The sequence below is a fragment of the Sphaeroforma arctica genome, assembly GCF_001186125.1.
Source record: "Sphaeroforma arctica JP610 unplaced genomic scaffold supercont1.75, whole genome shotgun sequence".
Lineage (NCBI taxonomy): Eukaryota > Ichthyosporea > Ichthyophonida > Sphaeroforma > Sphaeroforma arctica.
The window spans coordinates 30,784-46,708 of record NW_014040483.1 but is presented as its reverse complement, the minus strand read 5'-3'; the positions used below and the strand labels follow the sequence as shown (position 1 = coordinate 46,708).

Genomic DNA, 15,925 nt, shown 5'->3' with positions numbered 1-15,925 from the left:
AATAAAAATACCCGCTGCCTGCGATATCCTCATTAGTTATATTGCCCGACGGACAATCTACTCACTACCTATTGGGACTGTACTTATTCCCCAGCTCGCTTTGGCTTAAAATGCTAACAACCGCCTTTCAGTCTGCAGCTCTTGTCCCCTATGTTTATGTTTTGATTCCGGCCCAGGTGGATGATGCTACTGTTTTGGAATTTCACCGCAAGTGCCGGGAAACTCCTGGTGAACTAGAGACTTACGATTGGACTGGTGTCGATCGTTTGGCGACACTACTGAACAAGACTCTTACTCAAAAAGAGGTACTAAAACATGCGTTTAACCAAAACGTTTACGATCCTGACAACCATAACTTTGTTCTTATTTATGAAGTCAAAATACAACTCAACGAAGGTGTCGTTCCCCGGCGAATAGTATATAGACAAAAGAACCAGGAATCGGTTTACTGGGAGGCAGAAAGTTGCAGTCGTGACCTCAAACGGGGTATTATCGAGCGAGGCGACTTTAATAGCCCCTGGATGTCTAGCGTAGTCCTTGCTCGCAAGAATCCACGTGTGAAGCCGACATCTTTAGATGTACGATATTGTCAAAATTATAAGATTAACAATGAAAGCTTCCGAGTTGACCCTTATTCGATGCCAACTGAGCAAGAGTGTTGTGACCATATCCGCCGTGGTGACGTTGTCTCCACGATGGATATGGCCTGTAGTTTTAACCAACTTCGCTATGCTGAATCCTCTCGAGATTTTCTAACGTGGATTACATCTCAGGGCGACGTCTGGCGTCTCATTGCTGGCGTATTTTCAGTAAAGGATTAAACGTTCCGCTCTCTCCGTGATGTCTTAAAGCATTTTGTTGATGACGGCGCTATGGCCCATTGGAACCAACTGGCTTTCCACCGCCATTGGGATGCCCTGTTGGTCTACGCCCGAATATTTATAAGGCTGGCATCCGTCTAAGAGCTTCTACGACACATTTATGCCTCCTCTGAGACTCCTTCAAGGTCTACTATGGTCGAGTGACTCTTGGTAATTTACCACTATTACCCAAGCTCGGCTCAAAGCATTAAATACACCCCCGCCTAAGGACAAGCATAAGATTGAGGTGTTCTGCGCCACCATGAATTGGTGGTCACAGTATGTCCCGCACATGGTATTAATGCTCTCTCCACTTACTGACCTAACCAAGGAAAATGTACCATTCCGGTATACGGCTGCTACTCATGCCGCTTAACGTTTTAAAGGCTATCAATTGAGTTATCATGTTAGTAACCCCGGACCCATCATATCATCTTCATTTATTTGTTGACGCCTGCCCTATAGGTGTTGGCTCTAGATTATTCGTTCGCATACCCCACTCTGCAGAACCTACTCTGCCCTTTCCTCTTGATTGGGTTCAACCACTTCGCGCTAAGCGCATGGAACAAGCTGATGCTGTATTTACTGCGAATACAGCTCTTCAGGCCACAGCGCCTAAACCCCAACCGTCTTCCCGGAAGCGCCTTGTTCCGGCATAAACTCAACTGATTGGCACTTTACACTTCCCCTATATAAGAAACGCCGTCGCACGCCTAAAGAACAGCTTTCGGATCGGGAGAAGCTTTTCCTCGAGAAGGCTTTACAGTTTTTTTTGTCCTACCAAGCTTCATCCTGCTTCATGGCCGGTCCTTGACCCGCGTAAACATGGTTACTGTATTAATGTAGCCATAGCAGTTCTTCCCTATTAGACTTTATCTCCTTACCTATCAACATTTTTCCGATACCTTCTTGACCTACCTATCATTATTCCTCATACAGAGGACACATTCCTCAAGGATGGCACCCGCCCACTGGGTTTTCTCCCGTGGCAATACACTATTGCGGGACTTATTTCTACACCGAAACCTGCTTATCCGTTGGCTATACCTCTTGCCTTTTGGAACTCACTCGGCACTACTGGCCCACCCCCTAGTGTTGTCTATCCTGTACGGACAAATAGCAAGTCTAATATGGCTTTGACCAAGCGCCGTCCTTCCCCATCTGAGGTGGACCCTGATCAGGAGACCATTTTGGGGAATGCTCACCGTCGTTCTTTTGTGGAGATACGGAAATAGCGTTGGGCTTCATCACACCCTTTCCCCTCCCGTACTTCTCCTGCGATATCTCAGCCGGTACCTGAGCAGTACTATTCGCCCTCATCTCTGACTACCGACCCTGTGTGTCCCAGACCGATCAATCTTATCCTTCAGATACACACCAAACCCCTCCTATTTATTCAACCGCTTTGATTCCGTGTTCCAAATCATCAGCACCTGAACCTGATGGAGAGTGTGTGCTGAACGACGATCCAGTTGATCATGTATCTCCTGCGGCAACTGTCTTTGACCCTTTGCTGTTTGAGTCTGCTACCACATCCGTGCCTACACCCCCTTTGAGCTACACTTTACATTGTCATCTTCTTCTATGCGCCCAAACATAATCTCTCCAGATTTACAAGAAGATGAACGGCGTACTATGCTGCAAACTACGTATAAAATTGTACCTCGACCACCTAATGCTGTCTGTCAGCCTATAACTCAACCCGTAGCCTTAACAAACAAAACTATCCAAAACCCCTTTCTCTGTTAATGGTCATGGTGTTACCCCACAACGTGTACTTCGCGTGATATGGTCCTTATATTTAAATCGCGGACACCTCCGCTCAGCTCGACTATCTTGAATGCTTTTTAATCTTTTTTACTGGTCACGTGTGTCTACCGACTGCTCCGTTTGCTAAATACATGTGACGACTGTATACGCAAAGGTAACAATCCTGGCCCTATTTTCGGTTTATTAATACAATCTGACCGTGGCATGTATTTGGGCGCTATCCGCCATTTTGACTTGAAGGTCGTGACACAGACTTCCTGTGGGGTTAAATACTAGATGGTCAGTATAGACGAACATTTCAGGGTCCACGTCTCTGGTGCATCTCTACATTAAGATGAAATGACTGTTTTCGATGTAATCCAGCAATTACAACAACAGACAGAACAGTGGGCTTGGACAGCTGAGTATATCACTGATTCTGATGGCCCTTTCAACAGTGAAATGACAAAGTACCGTAGACAAGGATTTAAGACCGGACCAGAGGACCGGACTGACAAAAGGAATTTAGGACCAAATCAGAGACTTGGGCCTAAGAGGATTTTATTGAAGGACGGACCCGAGGACCGGACTGGATGGTGGAACATATAAGTTATGGAGAAAGAATGATAACTCATCAGATGTCATCATTATTTAGTAACTAGGAGACCATAATCTGAGATACGGAGATTTTCACAATCTGCCGTTGTTAGAGAAAATCTCGTCCCACACATGAACGTGATTAATAAATACAGCAGACGCGCCGTTCAAAACGGCACTTCTGACTGAGTTCACTTATTTCAGACTTAACACTCTTTATTAAGTGTCACTCGGGTTTGACTACATTTTTAAGTGACCGAACTACTGTATTTATTATACTACGTTCGTTGAAGGTTAAATCAACTAAGAAACGGCTTAGTTAAGAAAATAAATTCAACGATGACGGGACCCAAGACTAGACCGTTGCCAACGGTGGGTAAGCAAGCTTGTGATCGGTTGTTGAGTCGGTTGATTCGAAATCTTCGCCGTTTAACCGAGCTATGCGATAAGGTGGAGTCAGCACTTGCCAAGAAACTTGCACTTGAAGATGCCAAGAAGGTCGAAATCCATTTGAAATTAACCCGTTTGCTTTCGGAGGGCCAATACTCAATTAAAACCTTGGGTAAGCTTCAACAGTCCCCAAACTGGATTTCTGATGTAGAGGGACACCTGAATACGATGATGCATGTGCAGGAAGCCACGGACAATATTCGTCTTATTCAAGAGCCACTCCGCCAACTCCGTGAGTTGTCACTGGCGGATATTGACACGTCTACACCTCAGGACTTGGACCAGGCGACCGTGGATGAGGACTTTTCTGAGACTCAGGCCGGACCAACAGTGCAACAACGTTGGGCTCCTCAATACCCAACGCAGGCAGGGTCGACATCCATCGCCAGTTACTTGACAAAGGGGCTAACAACACGAGGCAAATTAGCCCGGTGAAACGTATAATTGGACGTACGAAGCCTATACCTCAGGTGGCTCCTTACGGTAATGTCCATATCACTCGCAGAGAGCGGTCGTTGCAGAACGCTCAACAACGAGCACAAACGATTCCGACCCCTGAGGAGATGCCGGCTAATGGTCCGGATTGGTATCAGGCATCGAACGATAATGTCCATGCTTCTCGCAGAGCGCGATTGTTGACAAACGCTCGAAATCGGGCACAAACAATTCCGTCCTCTGATGAGATGCCGCCAAATGGTCCGGATTGGTATCAGGCATCGAACGATAATGTCCATGCTTCTCGCAGAGCGCGATTGTTGACAAACGCTCGAAATCGGGCACAAACAATTCCGACCTCTGATGAGATGCCGCCAAATGGTCCGGATTGGTATCAGGCCTCGAAAACTTTGGTGAATTGTTTTTTGGAACCTGCGGATTTACACTTGGACATGGACACTCCTCGGAATTTATCGTCGTCGGCAAAGCGCTCCTTTGATGCCTTCCGCAGAGTAAGGAAGTCCCCGCAGCAACAGATGAACCAGAGTCATGTGGTAACGAGCTTATTTCGGGATAGGTTGCAACGTCACCGTAAACCACGTTCACCAGAGGAGTTACAGGAGAATTTTCAGGATGCGGCGAATGTCCCTATTGATACGATTGCATACCGCAAGAACCTTCCTGTTCATCACAACCGCTACTTGAAAGACTCACAGGCAGTGAAACGTCATAAAGGATCGGAACCTACGGAGCCTAGCATTACTGCATCGACAGCGGCCGAGATGATAATGTAAGTTTTTCAACTAACCCAACGAATGATGCAGGTAGAAGCAGACGGACGTATAGACGATGCGCGTGCGCTACAGGGTCTAATTCGTGCGTCGAATGAGACTCTGAAGACGTGTTTAATAGCGGTCGACAAACGAATACCGAAGGAATGGCCTCCCACCCCGCAGGGTAACTATTATTTGGACAATCCGCAGAAGATACAGCCACACGCTTTTATCTTGGACTGGCACAAGAATGCGCGATTCCACAAGCTAGAACCGATTCATATACAAATGAGTTTACACCGAGCTCTACAGTATGAAGGGGCTCCTAAGGCGCTATTGGATTTTATTGTGGAAAACGAGCAAAAATTATAGTCTATGATATTTGAGGATGCCACTGCTTTTATTGTACGTACATAAGAGCAAGACCTGGAGGATAATGCATACCGCCAGGTATTAGCATGCATGAAGCTGAAGCCATCGGTACCACTTGATATTCAGATTCGTGATTTAGAACGCCAGGTGGAGTTCATGGAAATGCGACAGTATGAGAACCCCCTACAAGTATACCGCAACCATGGTATACTTAAACTTATACGACAAGCTGCAGGTGGGGCGTACTACCGGGATACTCTTCGAATGCATCCACAGTCGCGAAACTACTCGTGTGAACATTGACAAAGCAGAAGAAAATTCCGTTGAACTCGCGATCACGCTCAAATTTGCGTACGGAAGCGAATACACGCGCCAACCCGCATGCACCGCCTACATTGAACCCACGGGTAGGTTGTCGATCATGTGCACAAAACATTCCGCCGGGACCAGGACATGCAAGTCGTTGTCCTAACTTATAACGAGTACCGGTCCAGGCTAGCACAGGTAGCCGCACACAAAATGGTGCGGCTACAGTTCAACGTACATCGGCTACAAGCACATCGACACGCGGGACTCACGGATCGAGTACTAATTTCCGACCCCGTGCTAACTTAGTGGACGGTGATATTATGCCTAATCAACCAACCACCGAGACGGGGGAGACTGAAGTGATGCACATTCATGATTTGGTCGATGAGTCGTATGTGCAGAGTGACAATGAGTTGATGGAAGAAGAGCAGACACCCGATGGTTGGGAAGTTGGAATAGATTCGGATTGACAGGCGGGGGTGTGTGAGGTAAACATGTGCATGCCATTTGGTCGTTCGGCAACAAGAATATTTGCAGTAAAAGATCAATTGTTTCCTACTGACAACCGTGTATATGTTACTTTATAACTGGGCGGACATGGCATGCGCACCCTTATTGACACGGGGGCCAACAGTTCAGGCATCACTCAGGCATCCGCAGCTAAGGCACACCTCTCTATTACACCACCGGCCAAGGATAGTTACATATACTTGGCGGACAAAGCCTTCAGAACTCCACGCTTGAGCAAAACACAAGCAACAAAGGTCCAGTACGGGTCAACTGCTACTGAGGGTTGTACACTTGAACTTATGAACCTACCGGATAACATTGATATAACATTGGGGATGTATATTATGGGTGAGTTGAGATTAGGCTTAACCGGATTAGTATCTCCATTTCCAGAGATTAATCGTAATGGGATGAATTACTGGAACCAATCAATCTTCGAATGGCCCCAGACTTGTCCGAGCCAGGTGATATACGCGCACGCCTACGCCAATACCTGAATGTTAATGATACTATTCTGAATGCAGCTCGCTGCACACTCCCGGGTAGTGAGGAGTCACTCCCCATTCCTCGGGATAAACTCCTGGGCCTACGTCGGCAGACCAGAAATTTTGTATCTGACAAATACAAACCACATGCAACGAAACAGGTAGACAAATGGGAACACGAACTGGTCACCAATCGTCGAACATCGGCGTCGATCGTTAACCTTCCTTTGTTGGCAGTACCATTATTCACACCGTCGGGTGAACTTATTAAGGTGCGCGTGTGCTTGGACCTGCGGCAGATCAACGCTCTTATTCCGGACGATCAGTTTACGCTTCCGAAGGTCAACGAAATCATCAGCAACTTGAAGGGCAAGCGTTACTACACCACGTTGGACTTATCGGCCGCGTACCATCGGTTACCAGTGCACGTCGATTCGCAGCACATGTTTTCGTTTACATGGAACAGTCAGCAGTACTCGTTTACGTCGACTCCCTTTGGATTGACGACACTCACGTCACAATTTCAACGGACAATTAGTAATTTGATGGCAGGACTGCTATGTTGATGGTCTAATTATTGCATCGGACGATTACGAGGAGCACATTGCTACGGTTCAAGAGGTCATTCGATGCTTGACGGAGAATAACTTCAAACTTAATCAGAAGAAATGTCACTTTGCGGTACGAGAGGTGATGGTTTTTGGGCAAGAAGATATCAGCTAAAGGCATTGACGTGGATCATGAGAAGCAGCAACGTTTAATTGACTGGCCAGTTCCAAGATGTCAAAGGGATATTGCCTCTGCGTTAGGATTAGCAAACTTTCTACATGAGCATCTACCGAACTTTGTACACAAGGTAACTCCACTCCGAACCTTTTCTAAACTTAAGCCAAAGGAGCCCATTGGGGATCGTTGGAAGCCAGAACATCATTTGGCGTGGGATCAGATAAAAGAGTGAGAGACTACAGTAGTAGACGTATTTCTATATACGTTAATAACGTTTTACGTCGTCAGCCCGAGAGTAATTTGGGACTTGTTCTCCAATTAATATAAGTATAGGTGGGTCAGCCCGAGAGAACGTAAGAGTAATTTGAGACTTCTTCTCAGATTATTCTATTTATAGAATACGGGCCACCGGCTAGCCGAGAGCCGAGGTCCGAGACTGAGTGTAGTAACAGAGAATATGATATATTTATTTCAAGAAAATATATACGAGTGCTAAAGTGTTCTGCATAGGGTTTCTCATACTGATCATACGAGTTTTTACCCTGGCCAGCCCAAGTGGTTGAACACTAGTGCAAACATCATCAGTATATAACTGAGGGTGAGATCATAAATAATTTCATTCGAACGCACCATACTTTAGATACACTAGCACTTTACTATTAGTCCCCCACACCGCACGGTAACAAAGAGGCTGTCGTGTCGGCAGTCAGGTTGAACTTTCCTGTTGATGGTGTACCACTTGAGTTAGAGACGGATGCAAGCGACTATGGAATTGGTGGCGCATTGTTTCAATTGATTGACGGGCGCAAACATTACCTGATGTTCTTCTCGAGAACTCTCTTCAACGCACAGCAGACATATGCAACCCCGATGAAAGAATTATTAGCACTTACCTATGCTTTGGTTCACTTTCATGATCATATCATTGGACATCGGTTTACTGTACACACCGACCATAAGGCTCTCATATACATGAACACTCAGCTGAAGCTGAATAGCATGTTGCAGCGATGGCATCATATTATTGCACAATTCAATTTTACTATTACACATGTACCTGGAAAACTGAGCAAGTTGCCAGACACGTGGAGTCGTGTTCATGAGGGTACGGCGGCTATCAACTACCCCCGCGGTGTTCTATACTTCATGTTGGAAGTTGTTTCCGGATTTCTTTGACCACATCCAGAAGCACTTTGGACCAAACGACGTCGACGCTTTTGCCTCGAGTCATAACACTCAGCTTCGCCAATACTGATCGTACGACAAAGTTGGCGGGGTGTTTAAGTTTGACTGGAGTAAATACAACGCATGGATGCCCTTGTGGCGTCTTATACATAAGGTGTTACGTAAGGTGTTGAAGGACAAGGCGTCGGCAACAATATTTTTAACGTTGAACACACGTGCGCCATGGTTCCTTTTACTTCCATCGATGATGCAAGCAGACACGCTACTTATCCCACGTACTGCTCACACATTCTTGAAGCACGGCTCACAGGCTTGTGGTAAATACCCGTGGGAGCATACCATCGTGGTACGTATTGGCCCTCCATCTGGGTACAAAGTCAATTCATCATTTTGGTGAGACTTAGGCTTGGAGGTACCTGTGTGTAAGGACGCTGGTACACATTATCAGGAAGATTGGGCACAACCGGTGATGTCGAAACGAATGCGACAGATCGCTGTACGAATTCCTGAGATATGTGCGGGTGCTACAGTGATGAATCATCCAGGGCACGAGGAAGCGAACCGTCGTGTACAGTTGACATGGCAATTTCATGAACAAGGACATCCGGCCCCAGCAGTGACAGTGCAACAGATGCGCGACGATGTACATAAGTGGGACCAGATGCTTCCAATCACAGAAGAAGTCCGCAAGTTATGTCGCACATGCTTGGGCAACGATACGATGAAGAAAGGTTTTCATCCTTTAATGAATATTACCGCTCGATATCCCTGGGATCACATACAAATAGATCTCATTCCTATGGCGGTCACATCCGCTAAAGGAAACAAGTCTATTTCACATGTGCTTGATGTGTCGTCGGGCTACTCTATTCTACGAGAAACACCTGCAAAGGATGAAAAGACAGTGGCGCCAGAGATAGTGTCAGTGTTTGGTGAGCATGGATTCCCTCTTAAGATTCAGAGTGACGAGGGCACCAAATTTGTAAACAATATTGTCAAATCCATCACACGAGCGTTGGGCATTATACACAAGACGTCCCAACCATACCACCCGCAGACGTTGGGCGCAGCGGAGCGCCGACATAAGGAAATCCACAAATGCGTGCGCGCATTGTGTGCTGGTTGTCTGGAGTTGTGGGATGAATGTCTACCGTTTACTATGTTATACCAGAACCTTCTGATATCACGACGTCACAAGTCAGCACCATTCAGCGTTTATTTTGGTCGACGACATGTCCCGTTTGCAAACATGACCGGTGACTTAACTGGTCATATTCCTACCACGAACGATGCATGGTTAAAGAGGCTGGATGATTTGGAGAAGACTATCCTACCAAAACTTCATCAGAGAACGATTAAGTATACTGATGCCATGGCAGAGGCTACGGATCAAATGCGTAAATTTGATTTGATTGAATTTAAGACGGGGGACGTCGTCATGATACTCGCTCAGGGAGCAACGACCAAAGCCATGAAACCACCGCTTGGTCCGTACGTGATTCATAGTCGGGAAAATCAGAGTAACCATCTATGAGCAAAGGATGGCAGCAAGCTGCCTGAGCTCAGAGACCGACCCGTGGATGTAGAGATTATTCGGCTTGTACATCGGGCTACGGAACCACCACTTGATGAATCTCTATGGAGAGAGGGCGGGTCGACATTTCGACATATCATATCGCACCGTCATATTGAGGCGACTCAACAGTCGGAATATTTGGTACACTGGTTGGAAGGATCTCCTACATGGGTGACAGCCGATGCCTTCGATGACCTCAACGTCGTGCCCGCATATCGCAAACGTATTCAAACGCGTGAGAGTCGACGGCAACAACGCCTGGTACAAGGTTAGAGCAGCCTGGGTCGATGGTATGTCTGACCGAGGTTGCGACCTTGCTGCGTGCATGGGTGATGACAACACATTCATATAACCGATAGTCGATGTTGGCGCAGTAATATTCTTTTAATAAAAGCTGTTATATATAGACTAGATACCTGTATTAGTCTATATATGATGCACGAGCTCCACAGATCAATATTAGAAGACACATTGCTTACATACATTATGATAGATAAACATGATACATATTCGACAACAACGGAAATGATATAAGCAATTTGCTACATATTCGACAACATCGGAAATGATATAAATATTTTGCTACATCATACACTATACAAAGATTATCCCTATACGAAGACAACACGCACATATAAACATACAAGGGCTTACACTAGTGTCATAATAATATACGTGCAACGCTAATGTAACAGACATAGAAACAAACAAACACACGACGCCAAACGTCGCTAAACACGAGCGGTGGTGGTGAGTGGCAAGTATATCTATATGCTTAGGGTACAGGCGAGCACCCTGTTGACTCTAACTCAGTGGCAAGCAACCCAGAGAACACGGTGCATTGAATTTTGCGTAGGCACTTTGAGGTCGGTGAGCAACCGCAGCCTCACTAGCGTGTTGCATGACAATATCATAGTTGACAGAATAGCCGGTATGGTTATTTAGATGCTGAGAGTACAGGCAAGCACCCTGTTGACTCTTACTCAGAGGTGAGCAGCCCTGAGGACACGCCGCATTGAACTTTGCGCAAACACTTGAGAGTCGGTAGGAACCCGCAGCCTCAAGCGTGTTGCATAGTCGCTATGAGTGGTGTTGATTTGGATAACATTATTACGTACCCAACGATACCATGGATAATACTATTACGTAGACGGCGGAACGTGTACGACATTATTACGCAGCAGGCGGAACATATGCGATGTGTTACGCAGGAGGCGATACAGTTGAGACACTATTACGTAGACGAAGGAACATGCGAAACCCTATTGGTGTGGCAGGCGGAACATGTAATGCGCTGTGACGGAGTCACGGAAAGCGTGCCCATCTCAAGTATGCTCATGAGGACATCACACCACGCGCATATCATACATAACACTTTGAGTCACTAAGAACAAAAGCAGACCATAGTAAATAGGTTTAATGGTATAATACGATATGGTCAGGAACAACAGGGGGTTGTCACTGATACCCAGGGTTGGTGAGCGTCACAGACAAAGGTGTCACACACGGTCAACCCTGTGATGATAGAAGAAAGAGGATAGTACAATGTTATTAGAGTCATTTTGTAGCATAACGGTAACCGCCCGCACTATAGGCGGACGAGAGACGAACAACAATTGATAACATTTATAAATGTTATGCTTTTAATCGCATGCGTTTTACGCTTTTAGTCATAGGTGTTTATGTATATAAACACAAAATAACGGAGCCTAGAAATAGGCCTAACTTTTCAATTTTTTCAGAAAACAATAAACGTTTTCACAAAACGTTAATGTTTTAATGAACATTATACGTTTTGAGATAAACGCTAACATTCGTAAACATGCAATAACTAAATATAACACATAACTAAAACAAGGATATCTCAGCAAATACACATGCTGCACCGCTCAAATTTTTACATATATTAGAGGAGGTCATGTGCGTTATAGATACATGGCTTCCGCTACACACAACACAACAGAGTCACTCGCATGTCTACACGAAATGTTGAGATCACATTCAATTGAATGTGATCTCATTTAATGTAAAAAAGACAAAAAAAAACATAATGTACGAATAAATATAATATGGGTGTTATTAGGATATAGATTTACGGCGCTAATACATTACACATAACGGTAGAACAATAGTTGATGAAGGACAAATAGATAGGCATCGATTATAGACAGTGATTGATCAACTGATCGCGATCATAGGTTAGTATATAATTACATAGTATAATAATCCATATTCAACGACAATTAGGATACAACAGATACGATAGTAGCGAAATCTAACGTTGCACAATACCATGGACATATATTATACCATGGATACCGATTCCAAGGCATAACAACACTATACTTAGAATATGACGTCATACAACAATAAAAAGTTCATGCAAGGAATTTAATTCAACAATTTGTGGAATTTCAATTACTACAACACGATATGTCATACACATTCACACGGTATAATAGTTTTAATACTTGAATGGGGGTAGAGACGTACGTAGACAGATATTAAAGCAAATACACATTTATATTACTATACCATTACGAATATTAATTTAAATCGATTTAAAGATTTCACAATTATATAGACACTCCCAAGTATGTATACACGCCAAATACAATGCAAGACAATAGGATAATACATATAATATATCGTTGGAACGTTAGAGATTGATGAATCGAAAGCGATTTCATTTCATTCACAACATACGAGCGAAATCGATCTATACACTTAACAACGTTACACACACTGATTTAGAAAGACAGATACATTGGTTGTAATATAACGGTGGTACACGACAGGTTATCCACTTCTCGAACTTGTAAATCACAGTATCGGGCATAAGGCCACAGGAACATATAGGTGGTTTACACAATTTGTTTCACAGTGATTTGTACTACGTAGACAATAAAATACAAAAGGCACCAAAGGTTGACTTAGCGTTTACACAAACGCTAAACGTACTACATATATACACAGAGCTGGAATACGAATACACAAGGCACTAAGTGCCATATTGTTTCTACTGGTGGCCACTGCCACAATGATCTTTTGGAGAAGCTCATTAATATATACATGGTGTGCATTAACCGCTATTACTATCAGACCACATGAGACTTAGAAAGTTGGAAGTTTGCCGTCATGTCGATTTCAGTATAAATACAGTTACAAATGTTTCATTCTACACTTTGATCACCGATCGCCAATTTCATCACTCAAATCGTCGTACATGCTCTTGAGGAGATTTTGAATGAAGATAGACCATCAGAGATCCCCTTTATTTTACTTATCCCTTAGCCGAATGATGCTAATCGCGTTTGGGAACGCAACAGGAAGGCTCGTGTTTCTCAAACGGTTCAGGCTAATGAATACCGCTACGACTCAGCAATGATTGCTATCGGACACCTTGTGTTATATTAACTAAATACTACTTCTTCCTCTGATCGAGTACTATGAGGTGGCCCAGCTACTGTTATTTCCCTCCATCCCCCTGTTAAGCATACAATTTAGGACCGAGCTACTGCTAAAAAATATTGTGTCTATCGTTCTTACCCCAACCGCCTCTGCTACTGGAAATCGCAGTAATCCGATTTATACTAATTAGTTGTTTTATTGCAGCCCTTTCAAGGATGCTCCCGAGTACGATAAAGCTCAGCTTGGTAATGCCTTTGCAGACTAGCCTGTCGCCACTTTGTTTCGATACAAATTCAATGGTGCTCTACGGCAGTATAAGTCCCTTGCTGACCATTACAAATATACCCGTGATGATTTGGCTTTGTTTTTTTGCGATGCCGATGACGCTTTTCTACGCCAGCACCTTACTGTAAACTTCGATGGATATTTCTATGTTTTAAACTATGTTATATAAACTAAGATACAATTTAAGTCAGTTAGGATTTAGCAGTGGTAGCTTGTGCAAGAATGATCGGGACTGCCTCTTGGTAAGAGCCTTAATATCCTCGATCACACAGGATGCACTTCTAACTGTTCTTTATTGAATAATTTTCACTAGAAGTACTAAGTGTTCATGACCACATGTCTAATTTGTAGATAGACATAAGAACGTAAGTCAAGTTAATACATTAGCTAATATAAATTAAGTTCCATCTGAAGAAATGTAAAAAAAAGAAAAGACTTATTGGGTTTTGGAGATTGGCGGGAAGACCAAAACCTGTAAGTAGTAGTTCAGAGATGATCAAATTTAGCTTATAATATCCTACATCTACTATCGTCTCAAATAGGTCCAAGTAAATGAGTCATACCAAATACTCAGGCTATTGGAGCCATCAAAATGAATTTAGAACACTATGAAAATGTTGGAGAAAAAAAAACTTGCATTAAATTATTTTAAATACAAATAAAAACCAATGTGTTATCTCATTTGATCTTGATATTTTAGACTGACCGGAGGCCGCATTTCTACATTACTCCTATGCGTTTTACGGCTTTCAAATCTGCTGTGAAAAATAACCCTGTTTACCGCGCTTCTCAACTCCTTGATTGACGTACTAAGATTGAAATAACTCTGCTTACCGCGCTTCTCAACTCCTTGATTGGCGTACTAAGATTGAAGCCACGCTTCCCCGCCAATGCTAACATTTTGAGACCACCCGCTTATGGTTCATGTGTTATGGCTCCTCGCTCTTCTTCCTACTTTACTTTTCTGACCCTCGCGTTCCTAATCCGATTGTGCTCCTTCCGATCGGATGGGGTGTTGTAAGACCCTCGCGTCATGATAAACTATACGATGGTTTTTCGCATCTTACTTTTGTGTGTGCGGAAAACCCCTTTTCCCTATAAACCTGAAGACGACCAAGGACTGAGCGGACCGTTAGACTATTTGGGCGCGCCACTTTCGTGTGCACCAACGAGATCACCCTTGGTCTCTTGCCGCCTATAAATAGCCAGGAAAGTCGATCGCAGTGTCACTTCTTCGCTGTAACACACTGCGACCGACCTAACAAGCTGAATAATAATAAACCTAGACTCCCAAATAAAATAAATATTTCTCTCGTTCGTGTCAGACCTACGGGGTCTTTACATTTGTTGCACATAATACAGTCATACATACACATATTGAAAACGTGATGCAAACGTTTGGTATTTATGTTTTTGGCGGGCCACTTTCTAAAACCTCATCCTCGACCGCAAGCCGTTTCCCGTTAAAACCTTTCAGATTGAATAAATTCTTTCAGAAGATTTGTCCGGCACTTTTAGAGTCATTTTATTTTACAAAAAAAAACCCATTCTGTTTCTTCTTTGTATACGTTTTTTTTTGAACAAAAAACAATCTGTTTTTTCTTTTCGCATACGATTCTGCACTCAAATGGGACCAGTTCAGTCATCAATTTCAAAATCCTAATTTCTGGTGAGCCCAGATTTCGTGATCCTGATTCTGGCAATCAAAAACTCTGCAGCATATGTAATAATTTATTTATGTATCGAATATGATGCGATCGCAGGTCCGCAGGAGCCAGGAGGTCATTGATGACTTGATGGACGATCCATGTGAGTGGTTCTATCTAAATACACAGAAAGAACGATTAATATTATATTTTCAAATATATGTATATATACTTACTGAAATCACTGTTTATATCATATACTACTTTTAAATAAATCTGTGCACTTTAGACTTTATATCGTTATACACAGTTTACGCACTGAAATTAAAGTAGCTTTAACTCAATCACACAACATGGCGCCAAAGAAAAAGGGGAAGAAACGTCAGGACGACGATGACTGGTGTGTATTATATGATGTATATGTAGGTGTGTAAATATCGTTTGTTCATAGTTTGTTCATATAAATAAATATGTGATTTTATATATATATATATATATATATATATATATATATATATATCTATCTATACTATCTATCTATCTATCTATCTATCTA

The 15,925-nt window shown here is 43.5% G+C and overlaps 2 protein-coding genes across 2 annotated transcripts in view; both read left to right on the top strand.

Annotated features, from left to right (window-relative positions):
• Window positions 1-3,545: 3,545 nt before the first annotated feature.
• Window positions 3,546-4,885, top strand: SARC_01795 (hypothetical protein; the record flags this gene model as incomplete). The annotated part of the gene is made up of 2 exons (XM_014304463.1): window positions 3,546-4,087; window positions 4,162-4,885. 2 exons carry the CDS (start codon window positions 3,546-3,548, stop codon window positions 4,883-4,885), a joined length of 1,266 nt encoding a protein of 421 aa, XP_014159938.1.
• A 10,714-nt stretch (window positions 4,886-15,599) lies between these two features.
• SARC_01794 (hypothetical protein) overlaps window positions 15,600-15,925 on the top strand; it is a 15,613-nt gene continuing 15,287 nt past the window's right edge. The window contains exon 1 of the mRNA XM_014304462.1: window positions 15,600-15,769. Within this exon, the coding sequence (XP_014159937.1) occupies window positions 15,723-15,769 (47 nt within the window). The 5' untranslated portion in view covers window positions 15,600-15,722. The remainder of the gene's footprint in view (window positions 15,770-15,925) is intronic.